The sequence below is a fragment of the Pyxicephalus adspersus genome, chromosome 1 (genome assembly GCF_032062135.1).
Source record: "Pyxicephalus adspersus chromosome 1, UCB_Pads_2.0, whole genome shotgun sequence".
Classification (NCBI taxonomy): Eukaryota; Metazoa; Chordata; class Amphibia; order Anura; family Pyxicephalidae; genus Pyxicephalus; species Pyxicephalus adspersus.
The window spans coordinates 151,750,473-151,773,842 of record NC_092858.1 but is presented as its reverse complement, the minus strand read 5'-3'; the positions used below and the strand labels follow the sequence as shown (position 1 = coordinate 151,773,842).

Sequence of the window (23,370 nt, the reverse complement as noted above, 5' to 3'; positions counted from 1 at the left end):
ACTCATAATAACATTAGATGACTATAGCTTCATATACCTGTGAGATGCTCAGAGGTAACTGATCAATATGTGGGACCACATTGAAGGTTTAGATATAGAGATACAATCATATAAAGGTATTTAATCACTAAATGCATTGAATGCAATGAAATGCAGGATAACCCAGCAGCTGCGCTGGCAAAGGATCAGGGGAAAGACCCAGTTACAAGATTCAGAACCAAAGAAGAACTAAATTGTAGTGTGAAGTCCTCCATGGTGAGTGGACTTCATGGGGGCAAGCAAAAATATTCTGTAAGGTAATGTAGGTTGGAAGCTGAAAGCTAAATCTAGATAAAAATGGAAAATACTTAAAGGGTTAAAAAAGAAAAAGTCAAAAAGTAAATAAAACCCAGGGAGTTGGAAAATGATTAATTTAATTCATGTGATAGATCACATCTAAAAACAAAAATATGATGTGGATTGCAGATTCATCACAAAGCTCCTTGGTTTACCCTCCTATTGCTTCTCATTAGGCCTGCTTCTAATATAATGGAAACAAGTAGAGGTTTATCTGAGCCTAATAATAAATCGTTTGGTAATTACGGGTTCACCCATTTGCACCTGTGATGCTTTGCTTGCAATTAGCCCAGAGCACTCAGATATATAAGCTGTAGTGGGGCTGTATGTGAGCAAGCTTGGACTGGGCAAGAAAGTTTGGGAAAGAATTATTGTGGTAAGTGGAAGAGGTATACTGGTACAGACTGACATTTGGTAGGGTTATGGAGTAATTTATTACTTTCTCAGGTTAGGCCTTGATTTAGCATTTCATCCTAAGCCTAGGTGACTGTAATATGCAAACACTGGCTGCCCTGCTCTGTTAATGCTGTCTGCAGTAAAATGGACCATTGTCTTTATTCTACAACCAGCCTTGGGTTTTAGGTTTTCCTTTTGGAATGCTCCTGGGTTTTAACTTTAATTCTGCGTGCTTTAACTTCTGACACTGATCTGATCTCCAAGCTCTGGTTACTTAAATGTAAAATTTAAATAGAAGATAGAAGGAAGTGTCCTGGATGGATTTAAGAAAACCTATATGTGTATAGTGTTTGGCTTTCTAAACTAGATGAAGACATTGTTGTGTTACTATTCCTAGCATTTGTTAGGTGCGTAATTAATTGTGTGGCTTTTTTATTTATTTATTTTTTTCCTTTATCCTTCCCAAAAGGACCCATAAATTCGGGCTGCTTGAAAACCATAAACTTGTGCTATATATATATATATATATATATATATATATATATATATATATATGCAGATATTTCTGTATACTGCACTTCATGGTTTCACCCTCTCTCTGCTTGGAATGGTTAGTGGTGCAGAGAATGTGAGCATTGCTAATTACACCACTGTATCTATAAACGCTATATATATATATATATATATATATATATATATATATATATATATGCAGATATTTCTGTATACTGCACTTCATGGTTTCACCCTCTCTCTGCTTGGAATGGTTAGTGGTGCAGAGAATGTGAGCATTGCTAATTACACCACTGTATCTCTAAACACTGGGTATGGGGGAAAACAATGCTCACAAAAGAGTGTATTTAGGAGTTTATACTGGCCGGGGTTGATTTGCTACTATGCCATATGGGCTGTGTTTTTTGCCATTGTGGTTGGTGTCCCTTCCTTGGTATGGCCTAATGAAGGAAACATTGTAAAAATGGGTAGATATCAACATATCATGTCTGTAGGTCCCAAATATGTTTCCTTCTATTGTCCCCCCATAAGATCTAGGATGACAATCAATGTTGCCAGGGGATAAATCTGTGCCAACTATGTTCTATAAAGAACAGCAGCTTGTCTCATGGCCCTTTGTTCAGCACTAGAATGGTGATCACATGATACAAGACCACTTACAGGAATTTATTGACCCTGTCCCTCCCTGGTCTATTTTTCTAACAATCTGGCTTTGGATACAAAGGGGAGGGGGGGGGGGGTCTCCTTTACTTAATCCAGTCTTAGCCCTCTATGAATAGTACTGGTGATATGATTTTTCTCTTGTGTACAGATGTGATCACAAGCTCCAAAGATATGACTAATATGCATGGAATTTGGGCTTTAACTTCTGGTGACTATAAAAGGGGGTGGTGGGGGTAGTAATCTACAACTTGACTGTACCAGGATTAAAACTTTTTTTTTTAAGCTTTTTCAAGATGTCTGGTCGTGGCAAGAAGCTCCCAAAGCCTGCTGCTGCTAACAAGTCCTCCAGGTCCGTTAAGGCAGGTCTCCAGTTCCCAGTGGGCCGCATCCACCGCTTCCTGAGGAAGGGAAACTATGCTGAAAGAATTGGCTCTGGAGCTGGAATCTATTTGGCAGCTGTTCTGGAATACCTCTGTGCTGAGGTCCTGGAGCTGTCAGGAAATGCAGCCAGAGACAACAAGAAATCCCGCATCTTGCCCAGACACATCCAACTGGCTGTCAGGAATGATGAGGAACTGGCCAAGCTGTTTGGTGGTGTCACCATTGCAGATGGGGGAGTCTTGCCCAATATCCAAGCTGTTCTTTTGCCTAAGAAGACAATGAAAGAATCAAAAACTGTGGAGTCCCAGTAAATGTATTTTAAATTGACTATTTATTGATCTTTTTTGTATAAATTCTTAAACATTTTTATATTGTGACTACGTTAATAAAGCACAACTTTGGATGGAACTGGTGGTCCTCTTCAAATTATTACAGTAGGACAGATTCCCCCCCCCCCCCCCCACTATAACATTGGCCCATTTATCTAGGTAGAGGAAGTTCACAGAAATGTAAATTCTGCCCAATCCTTAACAAAACACTTCTGACTTTTCATTTTGGTGTTCCTTTTGTAGATATTACATTGGAACACAAGGTCTGTGTCTCCACCACATTACATCTGGTTTAATTGACCATTGGGAACTGTCCAATAGCAAAACTAAAAATGCTCTAGTACAGGAAGGGGAGGATAGAAGCCCTGGACAGGAGAAACTCCTGAATTGTAATTCTTCCCGCTCCGTCTTAAGTTAGACAAGTCTTGTTGACTTGAGCCACCCTATTAGAGTTCCTCTCCTTTTCAGTCTTGCTGGTGGTGCTCCTTAGAAAAAAAAAAACCCAATAAATCTCACCAGTGTGACACAAGCGCTGCTGGGCTGGCTCGAACAGTCCAAACTTGCCTTTAATCCGCTTTTTTTTTTTTTTTTGGGGGGCAACATTAGTGCAGAAGGAACAATTTATTTACATGTAGCGATCATCTGCAGTTCCTTTTAGGATGTGTTGTGCAGAAAAGCAGTTTGTCCTAAATGTACTGCACTGGGTCACCGAAAGGCATAGGACATAAGACACTAAGGTTAGTCTGGACTTGGTGTAAATTAAAGTGGATCAGTTTATTTACACACAAACACATTTTATATATATTAAAATGGAGAAAGGTTAGGCCCCTGCCAGGTATTGATGTGATCAATTAGACTTTTCCCACTTGCTTTGTTCTTTAGATAACTTTTTAACTGGGAAGTAAAGCTGCAATAAGTTTAGTTCTAATTGAATACGTTTTGGGTGCTGGTAAGCTTTAAGGGGAATCTTGATGCAAATCAATACATTTTAACCCAAAATAAAGGCCACATCCAATAAAATAATCCCCTCCAGAGAAAAAAGGTACCTACTGATAAAGAAAGAGGAAAAAAAGGCAGTAAAAGTATTATTACTGCAAAGAGCTAGCAATCTGAATTAAAGTACAGTTTCCTAACAGAGCCTCTCTATGGAATTTGTCAGCTTTTCCTTTACTTTCCCCCACAGCAGTTCTAATATACTGAAAGTGTGTAGCGCCGTTTTATATTAAACAGCAAGAAAAAGATGCAATGCATTCTCAAACTGAAATCTATTTTTTATTATTATAAGACATTAGTCATTGCAGCCCCCTTCTTGCATATACCAGATTATATTCTGCTCCCTGATTAGTGCAGAACCCCACAATTGCCCTGTCTATAACCAGCAGCTTTGTACAAACACTAAAAAAATTCCCCTACTACCTCTATGCATCTCCATGCGACTACATTTCCCAGAACCCTCTGTGCTGACGAGTGGGCGGGGCAGTAGGGCACTTCCTGTGTGTGCAGTAGGTGACAGCTAGGTGTTCTTGTGCAGCACACAGTATGCAAGCAGCCAGAGCCATGGCAAGTGAGTACCAGCCACCATCTCTGTGACTCCTATATAGTCTATGGGTTTTATATAACTTCTTCCTTAACTCTTACATTGCTGGCCTGGAAATGTCTAAGAAGGTTATAGTCCTTTGTTTAGAGTTTGGTAACCTACCGCTGGTGTTGGATTTACTGTTAATCTATTTATGCTTACATAGTGTGTGTGTGTGTATGTATATATAGAATTATGTCAAAGCTCCTGACATCTAGAAATAATTTTTAGGGACTGCATTTTTCTTTACGATTTCTAGGAGCAAACCTCCTAGACAAGGTGTCCCCAGGGATCAGAGACTGTTGGTTGATGCCTAAGGGCAATGAGGGTCACCCAGGGACTGCACATTATATGTAATATCTGAATATGTATAGAAGACTGCCGGGGACTGGGAACGTGTTACAGGAGACTGCCGGGGACTGGGAACGTGTTACAGGAGACTGCCGGGGACTGGGAACGTGTTACAGGAGACTGTCGGGGACTGGGAACGTGTTACAGGAGACTGTCGGGGACTGGGAACGTGTTACAGGAGACTGTCGTCGGGGACTGGGAACGTGTTACAGGAGACTGTCGGGGACTGGGAACGTGTTACAGGAGACTGTCGGGGACTGGGAACGTGTTACAGGAGACTGTCTGGGACTGGGAACGCGTTACAGGAGACTGCCGGGGACTGGGAACACAGGAGTCAGTCAAACAACCACACAGTTCAGTAGTTCTGATTTCCTCACTTTCTGTTTGTCTCCAGTCATTCATTCATAAGATTATCACATCCATACAACTAGTATGGAGCTCAGCTCTGGGATCTCCCTGGACCGGTTTCCACATTGTAGGTGACTTTACCCGGAGGGGTGGTGGTTCCTGTATGCTCAGCCCGCCATCCTCTCACTGATTGGTCATTGGGTCAGGATTGTGCTGGAAACTTTACAAATTCTTATTTTTTCATCCAAATCCTCACTGACACGAATGGTCAGCTATGTAAACTTTGCTCCAGCCACTGCGGCCAAACACTATGTCAAATATTTATCTGTGAGTCAGATTTAAGTAAAACTTGTTAATAGGTGATAGAACTTTTCTAAAAATGTCCTTTGTGTTTTCTTCCATAGAATTCCGACTGGCCTTGGTTCAACTTTCCGTGTCTTCTGTGAAAGCAGATAATCTGAAGAGGGCATCGGAGCTGGTAAAACAGGCGGCCCAACAGGGAGCTCAGATTGTAGCACTGCCGGTGAGTATCTATGGAAAATGAAATGCTCCAATAACTAATAATAATAATGTCATCGCTTCATGTTCTTATTTACTGGAACTTTTGTTTTATTATTGTTGGAGACTCTTGGTGCTGTCTGGGGAGGTTCTCATTGATTCCGTCATGATATAAATATAATATTATATATATTTTCTGTTAGTTGTAGTTAGTTACATGTTGATGTTGATAGATGAGAAGTTCCTTTGGGCTGTCTCCAATGTTGCTATGTGCAATAATATACCTCTGGAGATTTGTTGTTTGTAGACAGTAACGTACTGACATGGTTCCACAAATCCACAGGCAATGTCAACCCACCAAGAAAACGCAAAAGTAGATTCCAGCGTAGTTTATCCCAACTTTATGCATTACAAAAGATTCTCTTCTGGTTTCCTGTGTGGTGAAAGATGTTTTCTCTGTTAAAGCCTCCTTCATCAACAAGAAACCAAATCGGGGAATGGAAGTGCTCAGAGTGTTTATATGGGGGCTGGCAGAAAACAGAAAGATGGGGGGGGGTAAATTTAAATATACCGAACACAAATAAATAGAATACAACAGTATTCTGAGGCGGTAGCACATCCATCAATACAAAACAAGTTTAGGTGGGTGCTATGTGGCCTTTCAGTACTCACTAAGGTACCCAAGGGATTACAAGTTTTGTAGAAGTCATCTGGCAAGGACCTACAGAATAATTTAGAAGGTAGAGAAAGCCATGACATATCCTATGATCTGATTGTAGCCATCCAACTACTAAACAATTCCGGTTAGGCAGATCTTTGCAGTACATATTACACCTCAAATAATTGTCACCAGGGATGACCAGTTGTGTTTGTCTTGAGTCCAAAATCTGACAAGGACAGCAGTCCCCCAACTTTGTTCATCATGGCAGATTGACAAGAACTGCTGTGCTTTTCTATGGCTGAAAGCAGAGTGGGTGCCACTTACTCGTCCTTCACCCTACAACAACAGAACAAGGCTGAGTGCACATTGCTTACTTATTCATCTGTCACTGGAAAAAATCACGAAAAATCCAGCAACAGTCATCTGTAGGGCCCAAGAAATTGCAGCATGCAGTTCAATTGACATTAATAAAGATTGGAATCGGCACAGAGAATCTGCACCAACTGCATTATGAGTTCATCTGCTCTTAGATTGTAAGATCCTGTACCTTTCCCCTTTAGGTCTCTCTGGTCTTCACCTGGTTGATTTGACCAACAGACAGTAGCTGGGTCTCCTGGACATTGGCCCTAGACTTGTACATAGGTAACCTTCTGAATTGCCAGGCACTCCTTTAGACCTGCAGACTGAGGCTTCCTACATGGGTATTTTACTGGTGCACATTTCCTGTATATTTCATGTATTACCCTGGTTTTGGGGAACCAGTGATATTCTGGGTATAGTGGGGTACCAGGAGGGAGGGCAGGAATTTAATGATTCATTTGTATTTTATTCTGATTTGTTTTTCTACCTCTCCTACCTCTTCATTGTTCTAACATTAGGAATGCTTTAACTCTCCGTATGGAACCAAATTCTTCTCTGAATATGCCGAGAATATTCCAGGCCAATCTACACAAATGTTGTCTGAAGTAGCCAAGGAATGTGGAATCTTTCTGATTGGAGGTCTGAATCAACAAACATGTTTCATTTATATCGTTCTATAATGTGGCCTTTAGGTTGAGCTAACTTTGTTAACCAGAAAAACCTTTAATGTGCCAATCTACTTTTTTACTGCCGCTGACTTTTTCTGACTTACTGCTAGGATCAATTACCATGCTATTTTGCTATTGTTTTTGCTAATTTATTGCTAAACTGATATTGGATAAAGAATTTGGGTTTATACTCAGATGATACATTGTGGCATGTCATAGAATAGCATTTGTCTCATAGTGGCCAACAACTATGCATAAATGATCATTTAAGAATTGATCCATTATTACAATCTGAAAAGTAGAAAATACTTTAACCTGTAATCATTTTCATAGTGGAACTGAACCATAACGTCTGGTCCCAGTTGCACTATATCAGAGACAGTCTAATAAAGGTTCTAGCCAGGAGTTTGAAAGTAAAGTACAAGTTCATTTTAAAGCTGAACTTCAGACAAACTTCTACATTTAAAAAAAATAAAATGTACCCCCCCCCAGCCTGCTGGTTAGGATCATACTTCTGTTCTCTTCACCTATCAGCTTGGTCTTCCTCAGCACATGAGCACTGCTGCAAACCGTATTATGTCCTCCCAACCTCTCTGACAAGTGTTTGTTGTCATTTACTCTAGGCTCTATACCAGAGGAGGATTCCGGAAAATTGTACAACACCTGCACAGTGTATGGTCCTGATGGAACATTGCTGGCAAAGCACAGAAAGGTAATGGAAGGCTTATAAGCCATCTGGCTATACAACTACATCACACAAGTACTTTATAGACATTATATATATGTATAATCATACCAATGCATTGATTGGGGACACAGACAGCAATATAACTTTAGCAGGGGCTCTAAACCTTCCTTATGTCATTTCTGACATTTGACAAATCAATGATAATTATTTTAAGTGCAAGCTTATTCCTTCAACCTTAAGGGAATTGTGGCCTAAATGGTGGAAGTGCAAGGCAACTTATCTGTATCTGTATTATAGAACATTTTTAGACAGTGCATAGGTTTATGGATGATATTTATCCTGAATGTATTCCTTTTGCTGCTTAAAAATTCATTTGATATTTCACAGATCCACCTCTTTAATATTGATGTTCCGGGGAAGATTCGCTTCCAGGAATCAGAAACTCTCACCCCTGGAGACAGCTTTTCTACATTTGACACACGTAGGTAATTGTATGTAACGTATGTGTTTATCAGTACTGCAGTAAACATTTAGAATTATTCTCCATGCTTTGTATTTTAGCATTTTTTGGAAAATTATAACTAACACATACAATAAAGGAGGCTTATAAAAGGGTAAAAAAGAATACAAAACAATAAAGAAGGAACTGGGTATCCCTGTAGGTTTTGACTTTTCAACATAGGAATGACAACTGCAAGGTGGCATAGAAGAAGTTTTAGATTGAGATGCCAGTCATTCCCAGACCATTGCACATCTCTGTGTTTTACAGCTGGTGTCACATTCTTTCTCTTGCAAGCACATTGTACACGAGAAACCCTCCAGTCTTCAGTGGATCATAGTGGTAACTCCTGGCCCAGGAAAGCCTTGTTTCCCTATTTTGCCCTATGCCACTCTTAACTGTCAAACCTCAACCTTTAACCATCAAATCTTTCTTTAGGCACTTTTAAGCTGTGCGTGTTTTCTGTAGGACGTTGTACTCACTGACACCTTGCTCTTTTTTATTACTTAGACTTTAAAAGGTTATTTTTTAGTTTCTGCTAACCTGAGTGGTGACCACAAAAGGCACAGGAATGCTTATTCCAATTTCTAAGATCTATATTAAGTGTTCTGTATTATATGAGCTGTCAAAATCTAGATTAGTCTATCACATGTAATTGATTCTAACATAACAATATAACAAAACTATATATCTGTATGAAAAATTTAAAAATGAATCTGGATCTTATATGCCACTTGGGGTCACAGAGCTTTTCTATCTTTGATAAACAAATTGACCAGTTGGTCAGCTTGGATTTTGAAGGGTACCATGTATTTATTTTCAGTAAAGTAACCATACTTATATGTTAATTTTATGATGATTTTTATTCGTGTGTAAAGAGGCATTGAGCTCGCCTATAGTGTGAATAAACCCTAACAATTTTTTGCTACCTTTTGGTCATGTAAATGTGCACGATTGGAAGCATTTTTTGTGTTTGATGAGTGCAAAATTACCTGTTAATCATGTTAGAAATTCAGAGCTGTCCTGTGCATACTTTCTTTGTTATCTCAAAGAACTCCCCTAGGAAAAATGTGCATGTGTTTTAATTTTGCCTTAACATATTTTATTGGACAGAGGTGTTATATAGGAGGTCATAACATCAAACTCTCAATGACAAAGCAAAGGCTGAAATTCTAAACTCGATTCTAAGACCGTGATTGAAAAAGTTCTAAAACCCACAAATCAGTATGACAGCCAGGGATTTTCCTAAGTCATCAATAGTTTTCTCCATACTTGGTTATACCCTGATTCAGGGTCAGTAATAGAGCCAATGCATTTGTTAATGACTTACTCACATATTGCCTGCTTCTTATATTTAATCAATTTAACTACCATTAATCTTATCATTTTTCCAGCCTATTGCAAGATTGGAGTGGGCATCTGTTATGACATCCGGTTTGCTGAACTCGCCCAGATATATACGAAAAAAGGTAACTTTTTCTTGTTTTTTGATTAAAGCTTGTTGTACTGACCGGTTACTCCCACAGCCAATGGGAAAATGGGCCTCCCGGGTAACCTAACTTTCCTAACAAGCAGATATTTACCGTGTGGCAGGCAGTATTGACATTACAGGGCCCAGGTAATTGAATAATATTGCTTAGAATTTGTTATCCTTATTTGCTTTAAAGGACAGTGCTGTGTTCTTTTTTTCTTAGGTTGTCAGTTATTGATTTATCCCGGAGCATTTAACATGACAACAGGACCTGCACACTGGGAGCTGCTGCAGAGAGCACGGTACATGGAAAGACACTGCATATCCGTTGTCCATAATCATTCATCTTGATTGTAATACCAACCATGCCAGCATTCAATAGTGCATATTAATACCCATGGATTTGGAATGATCGTTATCTTGTTATGGGGGAAGGGGGGCCTAAATAACAAAATATATTGTAGTGATGATGGTGAAAGACACCTTGAAAATGAAAACTTCAGCAGCACTTTTTTTTTATTTTATTGTTTTAGATAGAGTTGAAATGTATTAGGTACCTTTCAGGTCATCCCTCACAGGTTTTGTTTATCTATATTTGTCCTGATGCACATTATCATATCATATCATATCAAGTGCGAAATCCCAAAATATTGTTACCCTTGTGGGCATATTGTGGGCATATTGTGGGCATATTGTGGGCAGCACGGTGGCTCAGGGGTTAGCACTCCGGCCTTTGCAGCACTAGGTCCTAGGTTCGATCCCCAGCCAGGACATTATCTGCATGGAGTTTGCAGGTTCTCCCCGTGTCTGCGTGGGTTTACTGAATTATGATCAACTTTAGCATATTGTGTGATCGAATATTAGTTATAACTAAAAAAGTTGATTCAGTATCATTTAAATATTACCAATTGACAACTACAACCCACTTTGCCAGATCAATTTATGATTGACATTTTGCCCAAATATCGATCAAAAATATGATTGAAGATAAAACTGATGTGGTCGATTTTTGAGTGATTCAATATTTTTGTTATCATATGAAAGTATTCTATAGTATAATGACTCCTTACCATGTGTGTTTCTTCCTGCATGGGTGTAGGGGGGCAATACAAGTCTATTGTGAAAAGCCTAAAATTGACAATGAAATGATTTTAACAAATTTTGTCTTGTTCTAGGGCTTTGGACAACCAAGTCTATGTGGCCACTGTGTCTCCAGCCAGGGATGAAAAAGCCTCTTATATAGCTTGGGGACACAGCACTGTAGTCAGCCCATGGTAAGTATACCAAAGGCTGGGAGAGAGAATGTAGTAGAGCCGGCCAGCAATGTAAATCTTATACAAGTATCTCACATGAACAAAAGAGGGTTTATGTAGACACAATTATCTATACTTTGTTTAGAAATGTGAATTCTGTTGAACGTTCAGAATTATTTGCTGGTTTAATATGGGAAAAAATGCTGCTGGATTTATTGCTTCAAATTGTCTGTCTGTTTCAAACAGTATTGAATGTGCTCATTACAAGGGATTAAATCTTTTAGTCCAAGGAGGAGAGGACTGGATAAAATATTTAAGAAATTGCTCCACCTTCCAATAGATTTTGGTCAGTGCACTCCATGAAGGGCTCACAATGTTAAGACTTGAGTAAGTAGTGTCATGCAGAATAGCACCAGGAGATCCTGGTCTGTGTAAAGTCCTCAATCTGTCAAAAACAAATCTTTCAAAAAGTCTTAGAGTGCTATCAGGCCTCCAGAAAATGACTTCAGCCTGTACGTACCTTTATGTGCATACCCCTGTTCAGCCCAACCTCCAACAGCAGCCATAGATGTTGGTTCCTTTTCTGAAGAACTGCAATGTAGTGCATGAAAATATTTTTAAATATCCACAAACTTCAATAAAACAGCCGTATAGGACACTGTTCAGTGATCAAGGGCCACTTTATTGATTAATGAGGTATAGTAATGATAGAGCCCATCCTAATGGTGATCTTTAGTTGTCGAAATACCAGAAGTGTGGGAATGTTTTCGCCATTTCCCCTTGCATGCCTCCCTGATCATCCTATAGTTTGGCTACTCCAGAAAGCAGAAATGGCAGAATCCTCAAATAATCCAGTTTACATAATAATCATCTGTTATATCTGAATTTATTATTTGCTGTTTATTGCAGGGGAGAAGTCATCGCTAAGGCTGGGTCAGATGAAACCATCACCTCTGCTGATATAGGTAAAGAATGTTATAAATTGTTGGGGTTATTTCAGGAGGATCCACATTTGCAAACTCGCTTACACCAAGTTATTAATCTACCTTTTTATCAGTGACAAAGGAATATAGTCCTGATATCCTCTCATTGTCAAAATTAGGGTAAAGAAACCTGAAAAGTTTGCTTTTATTACAAAAACGTTTCTTAAAACGTTACAAGATTAGACCTGAACATATATATATATTATAATTATACCTTAATCCTCTATCATATAAAGTGAAGTCCCATCTGTTGGGAAAGAAAACCCCCTGTATATAAATAATATTTACTGCATAGATTTTAGCAGATTGGAGTAGATCTGCTACCAGATACATTGTAATGACTGCTAATAACTGGGAGGCTATGCCAGTGTTCCTCAAACTTTCTAACATGGGGGAACCCTGTGAAAAAACTTTGAGGTCTTTATGGAACCCTTTCTATAATTACTGCACAAACTGCTCATGGAACTCCTAGCAACCTCTGGAGGAACCCTGGTTGGGAAGCACTTCATTACAGGGACGCTGTCAAGTCTCTAGACAAATAGAAAGAGTCTCTACAATAGAAGAGGCAATAAACTGCCTTTCGCAGCAGGCCATGTTTCCAACATTCTCTACATTTCAGTGGTACTGGTAATGCCAGATGCTTTAGCATTAGATGCTTCTTGCAGTAATGAATGACTGCCCCCACCATGTACTGTGGCTTCTTTCTTCAACCCCTAGGCAAATTCTGAGTCTTGTAGTGATTTGGAGTCACAGACTACATATGTACACAGGCATGTGCTAGTCCTAGAAGTGTTGAATGCAGAACAGATATCTGTTCCTAATGTACCCTTTTTAACAATACAAGTCTAATTGTGAAATAATAACATTACAATACTATGTCATTATTTTTTGCCTTTCAGACTTGCAATACCTCGCTGATATCCGTCAACAAATACCAATTCACAGCCAACGTCGCCATGATCTCTACAGTGTGGAAGAGAAACCCAAATAAATTATTTCAGTGAAGTTACTTTTCTATGACAGCGATTACATTTCTGGTAAATTCAGCACTTATTTATACTGGAATCAATAGGGAGTGTAGGTCAGTGTAAAATATATCTTTGAATACATGTTGAAAGTATTCCACTGTTAAAGAAGGATTTCAAAGCTGCTATAATTATCTAATCACCCCATAGGGGCTATAATTCTAAGACTGCATACACACGTTCAATTACAGTCGTTGGAAAGGATCTTTCACTATCCTTTCCAACGATAAACTATTGCGTGATGCATGAACGAGTGCTGTACATACAGCACCTTGCTGCGCGCTCTCCCCCTTCATTTCTTTTAGGATGGTTCGTCGTCCATTGTCCGAGGATCTGCCAGGAAGGTCGTTCGGACGATGAGCGATGTACACATGCTAGATTCTCGTCCGATAACAGCCCTGAGGCGATTATCAGACGAGAACCATTGCAAGTGTATACGTACCCTAATGCATCACGTGATAGAAGAATGGTGGGAGCTATTATCATTGATCACGGTGTGCTGCATCCACACAATAGGCTTAATAATTCACCTACTTTGCAGCAAAAAGATAGATTCACAGAATTCCTAATCAAACAATAAACATTAACCTTTCAATGTCCTGGCTACATTGAATCATTGAACGGTAGGGTGTGATTGGTTGGTATAGGTCTTTGTATAACCACCCATGTTTTGTCATCCTCTGATCATTGTAGGTAGCACTCTGGTCATGCAATACTAAAATACTAGGTTTAAATCTTGCCTAGGACACTTTGTATGCTCTCTCAGTATTTTCATAGCTTTGCCAAAAACTGTCTGGTAGTTTAATTGTCTTCCAATGAAATTGGCTTTAGGATGTTATGGATTTATGACTATAATAGGGACACAAGACTGTGAACTTCTCTGAGGGACACAACTATGGAATCTGTAAAGCGCTGTGTTAAACCTTTTTCAGTGAAAAAAAGTGCCTTTCCTTCTTTAAGTGTCTTTATACAGAAGATTTTTATACACACACATTTCATCTTTCTCTTCACTTTTATGAGTTATCTCTGTATAGATTGTAAGCTGTGTACACCATTGTGACCTCTATTATCTGATTACTAAGTGTACTATTAAACTAAATGTTGTGATGGTGATCTCATTCTTTCTTATCAAATAACAAATCATGCACCAGCCCTGTTCATGACCACATTGGTGTCTTACCACTTCAACTGCAACCATGATGTTTATATACCTTCTGCACCATTCTCCATAACATAAATGAGAAAGTTGCCTGTGATGGCCACAGCAGAGGTGCAGACCAGAATTAGCAGACTCCCCAAGACATTATTTCACTCTCATGGATCCACCAAATACTGACATGTTGCTGGGCCAAAATACACCTCTGCATAATTTGTTTCCATTGCACTGCAGACAATGTCTGTGTTCATTACTGCATGCATTACTGATAGAGGGGGGCATTTGTTTTGTCTGTGTGTTGGGTGCACTGACTGCATGTTCACTGTGCTGTTGTATTGCAAGTAAATTGCATGAAAATTAGCTTGAAAACACTGCACCACGTGCACACAGAGATCTACATGTGGCTTTAAACTCTTGTATATGATTTAGAGCCCCTTCACATTTATGTTGCAGTTATGGGTGAACCATGGTGAACTGGGTTACTTTTCATTTTATACGGCACCCCGCAGACGTAGACTTACTATAGTGCTCAATGCAATTGTGCTGCAGCATACCACAATGCAAGCCATGGTTTTAAGGTGTGAATGTGTCTTTGATGTGGGGAAGCAATTATTAAAGGGAGTACAATAAGGAGGAAGGATGAGGTTTGTGCCTGAAAATACAATACAAAGATTGCATGATACAGAAGGGGAAGACATTCTCATTTCTGTTCTCTTTCCTCATTTTTTTCTTTGCTGTCTTGTTGCATCACTGCTGCCCTCTGTTGGTCACTGTGATGTCCTGCACTAGCCCTGGCCACCCAAACCAGTTGATCAGTGGGACTTGAGAACCTTTTCCTTACCTGGTATCTCCTTTTTGGAGTGTCCCCATTTATGTACCAGGGGTTTGTGCCGTGAGATATATTGGAGGAATGGAGTTGGGGCTATTCTATCTGAATAGTGTGGATGCTTTCCCTGGGAATATATCCTGCATACTTCTTCCAGTTCATTTCCCCACATGGCCTTGGGCTGAAGGGGTGGGGTGTAAACAATGGCAGCCACTATACCTTCACATTATGTTTCCTTTACTTATACATGTTCTTTATCCAAAGCAGACCTGTATTGTAGATAAGGACAGAAGTGTCCTGACCGGGGTGGTAAAATACCCGGCCACATGTGGATATACCAACATATATCCTGCCTGTATGGAGGGGAATGGGGTAACCTGGAAGGCCGAGGATCGAGAACTGGGAAGAGGTGCAGAAGAATTTAGGGTTGCCCTGCGATCAAATATGGACAGGTGCGTGTAATTGAAAAAATTGCAATCAGGCAGGTGGGGTTATTTTATTGCAGAAGGGATACACACACCTCTTTGTCTCTTTATAGTCTTTATATATATATATATATATATATATATATATATATATTCCTTCATATAGGAAGAGAATATTGTTTATAACCCCTTCATCCTCAGTTAGAAATAGCCTTTTCTGGTGCCTTTTGCCCTGCAAAGTTTAAATGTTTAGCATGGTCAAACTATGAAGCATTACATCTGAGATAGCCAAGCTCAAGTAAGTTTCTGCTGGTAACAGACATCTATCTTACAATAAACTGTTTTATGTCACGCCCCAGGCCAGTGCAATACAAAAACCTATTATATATGCAAGCATTGGAATGCTAATGAGCAAAGTTTAAAAGCTAATTAACCCTTGATTGCTAAATAAATGTTTTGCCCCCTACATTTAATTTTTTTCACTTACAATATGTTCCTATGAGCCTTTCAGACATCCTAAGCAAATTTGGCGACACTAATATGTTCAAGGGATTTTTTAATTTGCTTAAAAAGTATTGGCCTGGGACTTTTTTATATTTTAGAATCAAAATTTCCACCATGATCTCACAATATTTGTTTAATTGACTGTTGCTTATCTGTAATCAGTGCCCCACTGCATCATTTAGGACTGTTCACTGCTCAAAAAAGGCCAAAAAAAAGGGTACCTAGCTGGTTCTTCAAGCTGGCAGAAGATAAATAAAAGCGAATATTTGTATATACGCGCAGGTGCAGGCTGATCACAAAGCCTCAACCTAGGTATTTCAGCTGCAATCCAAGAGTGGTGAAGGGATTTCTTTTCCTGTCCTGCTTAAGTGACTTTAAGTGGTGAAGCAAAGAATAGGATGACAGTACTAGAGCCTTCAGGAAGGTAGCATTGGCCAGGACATCCGTCCTTCAAAAAACAAAAACTAGGTACTAAGTACAAAACAGGTAAGAATTTGTGATGATGAGGCTCATCTGACTTGTGTTTACAAAGATTAGACCATAGGGTCTAAGGCAGACGTAGGCAAACTCCGGCCTTAAGGTCGCATATGGCCTAGCCAGTCTCGTTATTGCGAGTTCCAGCGAGATCATTGATTTCACAGAGTTCCCGCACTGTAACCCCAATTACTATGCCTAAAGAGCAGAAGCAATGCGCAGCTACCAGTCCCCGGAACGTTGTGTCTTCAACCCTGAATGGACTGACAAATTTATTCTTCGTCCAACGCTGCAACAAAGCCCTGTGTTTAGTGTGCAATGACACCAACAGCACTTTAAAGCGGTCAAATCTCAAGGGGCATTTCCATGCCAAGCATGCGCACACGTACAGAGACTTTCATTGACTTCTACCGTTAGCTGCCACATGCTTAGTTTCCAATGTTGTTAGCCTGTGCCAAGCGTGTGATCGCAATGTTTGGCAGCACTTATTCGTGTGAGCAGCTGTTCTCCAAGATGAAGTTTTGTAAGAACAAGCTGCATTTCCAGCTCACTGACAATCACCTTTATGACATTCTGTTGCTGAACTCCTCATCATTAGAACCTGATATTGTATCTGTCTCTAAGAACATGCAACATCATGTTTCCCATTATTCCTACTGTATTTTAAAATAAAAAACCCTACCTCCTAAAATGGCCTAGTAGTCCAAAAAATTTGGGCTAATCCAGAGTATCAGTTGCTTAAAGGCTTGAGATTAACTACTTGGTGACTGTTACCTGACACCACTAAGGCATGCTGCTAGTAAATAGGGGACAAACTTCTCATAAGGACCATACTTCTTCTATCTAAGCTATCCCAAAAAATTAACATTGCCGCCCAAGCAGCTTTTTCTCCTTCCACTAAGATCACAGAGGAGTCTAACACACTCTTCAGTGTCAAGTAACAGAAGGTCTATGGCCACTTTAGAGTCTTTTAACTGAGCACATTCTCATGGGTTCTATAATAAAAGAACAGCACTATCTTTTCCAATCCCACTACTTGGTATACCAATTTCTCAGTTCTTGTGAACAAGGTATTTTATCCATTTGTTTAACAGGAATTAAACTGACATGCCTACTGGATTTTGGCCCACAGATCAGCCAAGCTAAGTTTAGAGTAGAAGTAAACTCTCCATAGCAAAACGTTTTTACTGGCAGTCTCTTCTGCCTAAGATCTACAGGTGCATCTCAATAAATTAGAATATCATCCAAAAGTTGATTTATTTCCGTAACCCAATTGCTGATTATGGCTTACAGGTAATAAAATCCCAGAATTCACTATTTCAAAAAATTAGAATATTGTGAAAAATTATATGTCTCATACCACTCAGCTATTAACCCAAAACACTTACAAAGGTGTCCTGAGTCTTTTTATGATCTCTCAGTCTGATTCAGTAGGCCACACTGCACAAGGTCATATTCAGAAAAATTAAATGATGTACCTGGGAGAGTATTTTGGGCGGTGCCCTGGAGCAGGATACATGGTCCACACTGTGGGAAGCAGCAAATAAAAGCTCAATATGTAAGCTTTATAAAGAAAATCTTTACAAGATTTTGTTCCGCTGGTACCATACGCCGGCGCTGTTACACCGCCTGTTTCCGGAGGTAGATCCGGCTTCCTGGCGCTGCGGGTCCCATTATGGGACTCTGGAACATATTTTTTGGTCCTGTCCCCTTATTCAGAGCTATTGGGGGAGAGTCAATGCACTAATTGGGGACGTGACCTAACAACGATTTCCCCTTGACCTGCTCCACCACTTGCTGGGATTGCCCCTATAGACCTCCCCAAGTCCGCTCGTCAGCTTATTACACATATTTTAGTGGCTGCTCGTACTCTAATCTGCACCAAATGGAAATCCAGACTGCCCCCCTCTATGGAGGATTTGTATGCTCGTATTCAAGACATACGCCTAATGGAGTTTCTCACTGCCCTCCTCCGAAACAGGGTTGCGAAATTTGAACAATTATGGGAACCTTGGGATGCCTACTATACCAGTCTACAGGTTTAATATGTCGCTGGTTCCAGACGCCACTGTGCTTCCTATCCACCTTTGTTTGTATCCCCCACTTCCCCCCCACCCCTATTCCCCGGCTTAGCTACGTTTTTTCTTTTTGACTCATTTCTTGTTTTCTGTTGTTTATTTATCTGTTGTTTCCATATTTTTATAGTCTATGGGGTTTGATAGGCTGGTACAGTACGGCCACTGTTTTTACTGTTACTTACGCCAGAGTTTTATGTACCATTATCGGATGTACCTATCACCCTGTATGCTGTGTTTACGAGATGTTTTGCTGTATAAGCCTGGTTGTCTTTGTATGTGAAAATGTTCAAAAAAAAATTCAGTTTCAAAAAAAGAAAAATGAAATGATAAATGCTTAAAATATATAACTGTGTGTAATGAATCTATATAAGTTTCACTTTTTGAATTGAATTACTAAAATAAAATAACTTCCTATTCTAATTTATGAAATGCACCTATATTTGCCCAAATGTGATTTTTATTCATCTTTTGTATTTTTTGTTTACACTGGGGCATCTTCTCGTGGGGTTGATGTAGCTCCTGCACATATGCATGGGAGCTACCTTGTCTTGTTGTGAAACTGTACAGAACCTGTACTCTGAGGAAGCTACATTATCCCCACACAGCCAATGGAAATAGCCAGAGACAAGGAAAACATGACAGCCACGATGGAACAATGAGGAAAACTGGGCACCTTGCCAGGTAAGTATGCTGTTATATGTACATATTATGGCAAAACCTCAAAGACCAGCAGCCCAGGCTTAACCTCCTGGGCGGTTCATTTCTGTCTGGATTTATATGTGTGCAAAAGCGGTACATTGTCTTTCATGAAAATTTATTTTACATTGTTGGCCCGTAATTCTCAGATATAACTCACTGAAATATGTCCAATATTGAATAAATTTAATAATAAACTTTAAATCACAAAAATCTGTTAAAACAAGGGTGCATAAATAAATCAAAAATATTGAAACCCGTAATATAACTATACAGTAGCATATATTATATATATAATATAATGATTACTTTGTATTGGACTCAATACAGTTATTTTGTATTGAATCCAATACAAAATAATTTGAAATTCCTGTGAACTGCCAGGGGACAGATTGCAGAAAGAGGACGTGGCCAGAGGATGGGATTGGACGGGCGGGACACTGGAGGACGCCGGTGGGACCAAATAAGTCTTTATTTTAATTTTTTTTTAGCTACCCCGAATGTGGCTCAGGGTTACCGCTATCAGCTGTTTCTTTTTTTTTTTTTTTTTTACCACGAGCCACAACTACACCTGCTTTTGCGGAGTTGGAATTATTTTTGGTTAGCATTTTGTGAAGCTTTTTTTTTTGTATTGTATCACTTTCAAATAGATATGTACAATTGTCCTCAGAGGAGACATTACAACTTATTATATACACTCTTAATAAATGAAATAGAGAAATTACTGCTTGTTGTTGGACGGCAGCCTTTCATAGGACAAAGCTGAGTTTACAGGAATTTATAATCTGCAAACTACATTTGTGCCAAGGAATAGGACAGGCACCCAGCAACAGCCATTTCCCATCATCCCTTCTATTTAGGTATTCCTGGTCATTACTTTATATACAGTTAGGTCCATAAATATTTGGACAGAGACAACTTTTTTCTAGTTTTGGTTCTGTACATTACCACAACTAATTTTAAATGAAACAACACAGATGCAGTTGAACTGCAGACTTTCAGCTGTAATTCAGTGAGTTGAACAAAAATATTATATAAAAATGTGAGGAACTAAAGCCTTTTTTTACACAATCACTTGATTTCAGGGGCTCAAAAATATTTGGACAAATTAAAAAGCTGAAAACAAAATGTTCATTTCTAATAATTGGTTGAAAACCCTTTGCTGGCAATGACAGCCTGTAGTCTTGAACTCATAGACATCACCAGATGCTGGGTTTTCTCCTTTTTAATGCTCTGCCAGGCCTTTACTGCAGTGGCTTTCAGTTGCTGTTTGTTTGTGGGTCTTTTTGTCTGAAGTTTAGTCTTCAACAAGTGAAATGCATGCTCAATTGGGTTCAGATCAGGTGACTGACTTGGCCATTCAAGAATATTCCACTTCTTTGCTTTAATAAACTCCTGGGTTGCTTTGGCTGTATGTTTTGTGTCATTGTCCATCTGTATTATAAAACACCTCCCAATCACTGTGACTGCATTTAGCTGGATTTGAGCACAGTATGGCCCTGATTTATTAAAGCTCACCAAGGCTGGAGAGAATACACTTTCATCAGTGAAGCTGGGTGATCCAGCAAACCTGGAATGGATTTCCTAAAAGTCATTAGCCGTTTGTTAGTAAACGTTTTTAATTCTGGACCAGACCCTTTCCAGATTTGCTGGATCATCCAGCTTCACTATGGAAAGTGTATTCTCTCCAGCCTTGGAGAGCTTTAATAAATCAGGGCCTATGTCTCTGAACACCTCAGAATTCATTCCGCTGCTTCTGTCCTGTGTCACATCATGGATAAACACTAGTGTCCCAGTGCCACTGGCAGCCATGCACGCCCAAGCCATCACACTGCCTCTGCCATGTTTTACAGATGATGTGGTATGCTTTGGATCATGAGCTGTTCCACGCCTTCTCCATACTTTTTTTTCTTGCCATCATTCTGGTAAAGGTTGATGTTGGTTTCATCTGTCCAAAGAATGTTTTTCCAGAACTGCTGGCTTTTTTTTTTTAACAAAGTCCAATCTAGCCTTTGTATTCTTGAGGCTTATGAGTGGCTTGCACCTTGCAGTGCACTCTGTATTTACTTTCATGCAGTCTTCTCTTTATGGTAGACTTGGATATCGATACGCCTACTTCCTGGAGAGTGTTGTTCACTTGGTTGGCTGTTGTGAAGGTTTCTCTTCACCATGGAAATGATTCTGCGATCATCCACCACTGTTGTCTTCCATGGACGTCCAGGTCTTTTGGGGTTGCTGAGTTCACCAGTGCTTTGTTTCTTTCTCATGATGTATCAAAGTGTAGATTTTGTCACTCCTAATATTGTAGCAATTTCTTGGATAGTTTTTTTCTGTTTTTGCAGCTTAAGGATGGCTTGTTCCACCTGCATGGAGAGCTCCTTTGACCACATGTTGTCTGTTCATAGCAAAATCTTCCACATACAAGCACCCCCCCTTTGTTGTCATTATCTGCTTAATTGATAATGAGATAACGTCGGAATTGCCCACACCAGTCCATGAAATAGCCTTTGAATCAATCGTCCAATTGTCTATCTTTGAGCCCCTGAAATGAAGTGATTGTGTTAAAGTTCCTCACATTTTTATGCAATCTTTTTGTTCAACCCACTGAAGTAAAGCTGAAAGTCTGCAGTTCAACTGCATCTGAGTTGTTTCATTTAAAATGAGTTGTGGTAATATACAGAACCAAAATTAGCAAAAGTTGACTCTGTCCAAATATTTATGGACCTAATTGTATATCTTTATATAAGGATGTTATTCATCAATATTTTTATGTGACTGAATACTTTAATATTTGCACCCTGCTTGTTGGTTGTATATTTATACCTGGGCAATCAAGAATGAATAGGAGCGCAGAGCCTCCCGAAATACCTTTGCCACGCATCCTGGGAGGCTCTTGGCTGCTCCTTCTGCACATGCCTGAGCATTTTGGGCATGCGCATAAGGAGCCCTTTCATCAATAGGGAACGCATGCACAGGGAGATCGGCATGTTTTTTCCCAATCTACATCACCCGATTTCATGCCTGCGCAGTGCAAAATTGGGTGATCTACAAAGAACGCGGAAGAAAAGAGATGTCGGCGCCTGGCGCTCCCAACCCGCCGGCCCGAGGTGGGACCCGATGGCAGAAACCTCCCGAGGGATGGACTGATCTGTGGGATTGAAGGTAAATGTAAGCTTTATGAAGGTAAATGTCCAGGTGTCTTGTATTAAAGACAGGAGTGCATGGCATCTGTCATGTTCGCTATTTTCTGCAAATTTCACACCTGGTGGAGTATCTGAATAATACAAGTAGATCTGGTCATGCTATGTGCTAAGGAGCCATCATTTAACAAAAAGTGTGTTAAATGTTGTCAATTGAGAATGTCTGTAAATGCTAAATACTAAAAATCAAAATTTGATTTACCTGGTGTAAAGTACCAAGCCATGTAGGGAACACTTTTTACAGATGGATGCAGCTCACTAGCTAGTCTTATGGTTCTGTGCGTAAAAAAAGAATAAGACGGCCTCGGTACCTCCCAGGTTGTCCAAACTATCTACATAATCGGCCAAACGAATAGAAATCCTTTAAGGGGTCACAGCTCATGGCATGTCCTCATTCTGTGCAGTGGCTATTGAAGTGTCATTGGACACCCAGTCTCCTGCTCCAACATTATGTCATGTCACAGCAGTCTTATCGGACGTTAGTTTTGGTCAAAAGGGTCCAGCTACTGGTTTCTATGTGAGCTTTCAGTATTTTTGAACTTCCCCCATCATGTGCCAACATGGAACGGTCAGGAAAAAAAAGAGAATGTATTACCATAATTTTCCTTTCCTGATGAACTCCATCTCAGCACCCATATAGCCCAACCCTAGGACTAGTTAAGAATCACTAGGTGCATGGAACACCTTGAATTTATCTGGTTAGGCTGAGAGGAGGAGTGGAAAGGGAATAATATGCCATATGGTGACATGGAGCTTATAATGACAGCAACATTTTAGTAGGTAATAAAAGTATTGTAAGTTTCCCATTGCAAGATTTACAGACACATTGGTACCAACATTGAAGAAAGAATCCAAAATGTTGAGGTTTCCAATGAGCAGGAACAGAGGAAAATGTTCTGACAGCAACTATAAAGGATTTCACCTTGTATGGAGAGAAAAGTCAAATCTTCCCAAAGTGATATAGACACAAAACAACTGGCAGAACTAAACAATTCTCTACATGCATACAATT

General features: G+C 39.7%; 2 protein-coding genes across 2 annotated transcripts; both read left to right on the top strand.

Moving 5' to 3' along the window:
- Positions 1 to 2,195: 2,195 nt before the first annotated feature.
- On the top strand, positions 2,196 to 2,697 carry LOC140322740 (histone H2A-like). The gene has a single exon (XM_072399323.1). It carries the CDS (start codon positions 2,202 to 2,204, stop codon positions 2,598 to 2,600), a length of 399 nt encoding a protein of 132 aa, XP_072255424.1. The 5' UTR covers positions 2,196 to 2,201; the 3' UTR covers positions 2,601 to 2,697.
- A 1,393-nt stretch (positions 2,698 to 4,090) lies between these two features.
- On the top strand, positions 4,091 to 14,112 carry NIT2 (nitrilase family member 2). Its single transcript, XM_072431545.1, has 10 exons — positions 4,091 to 4,182; positions 5,298 to 5,416; positions 6,931 to 7,051; positions 7,704 to 7,792; positions 8,156 to 8,249; positions 9,662 to 9,736; positions 9,962 to 10,040; positions 10,914 to 11,012; positions 11,901 to 11,956; positions 12,874 to 14,112. The coding sequence occupies exons 1-10, from the start codon at positions 4,158 to 4,160 to the stop codon at positions 12,963 to 12,965; spliced, it is 849 nt and encodes a 282-aa protein (XP_072287646.1). The 5' UTR covers positions 4,091 to 4,157; the 3' UTR covers positions 12,966 to 14,112.
- The last annotated feature ends 9,258 nt before the right edge of the window (positions 14,113 to 23,370 follow it).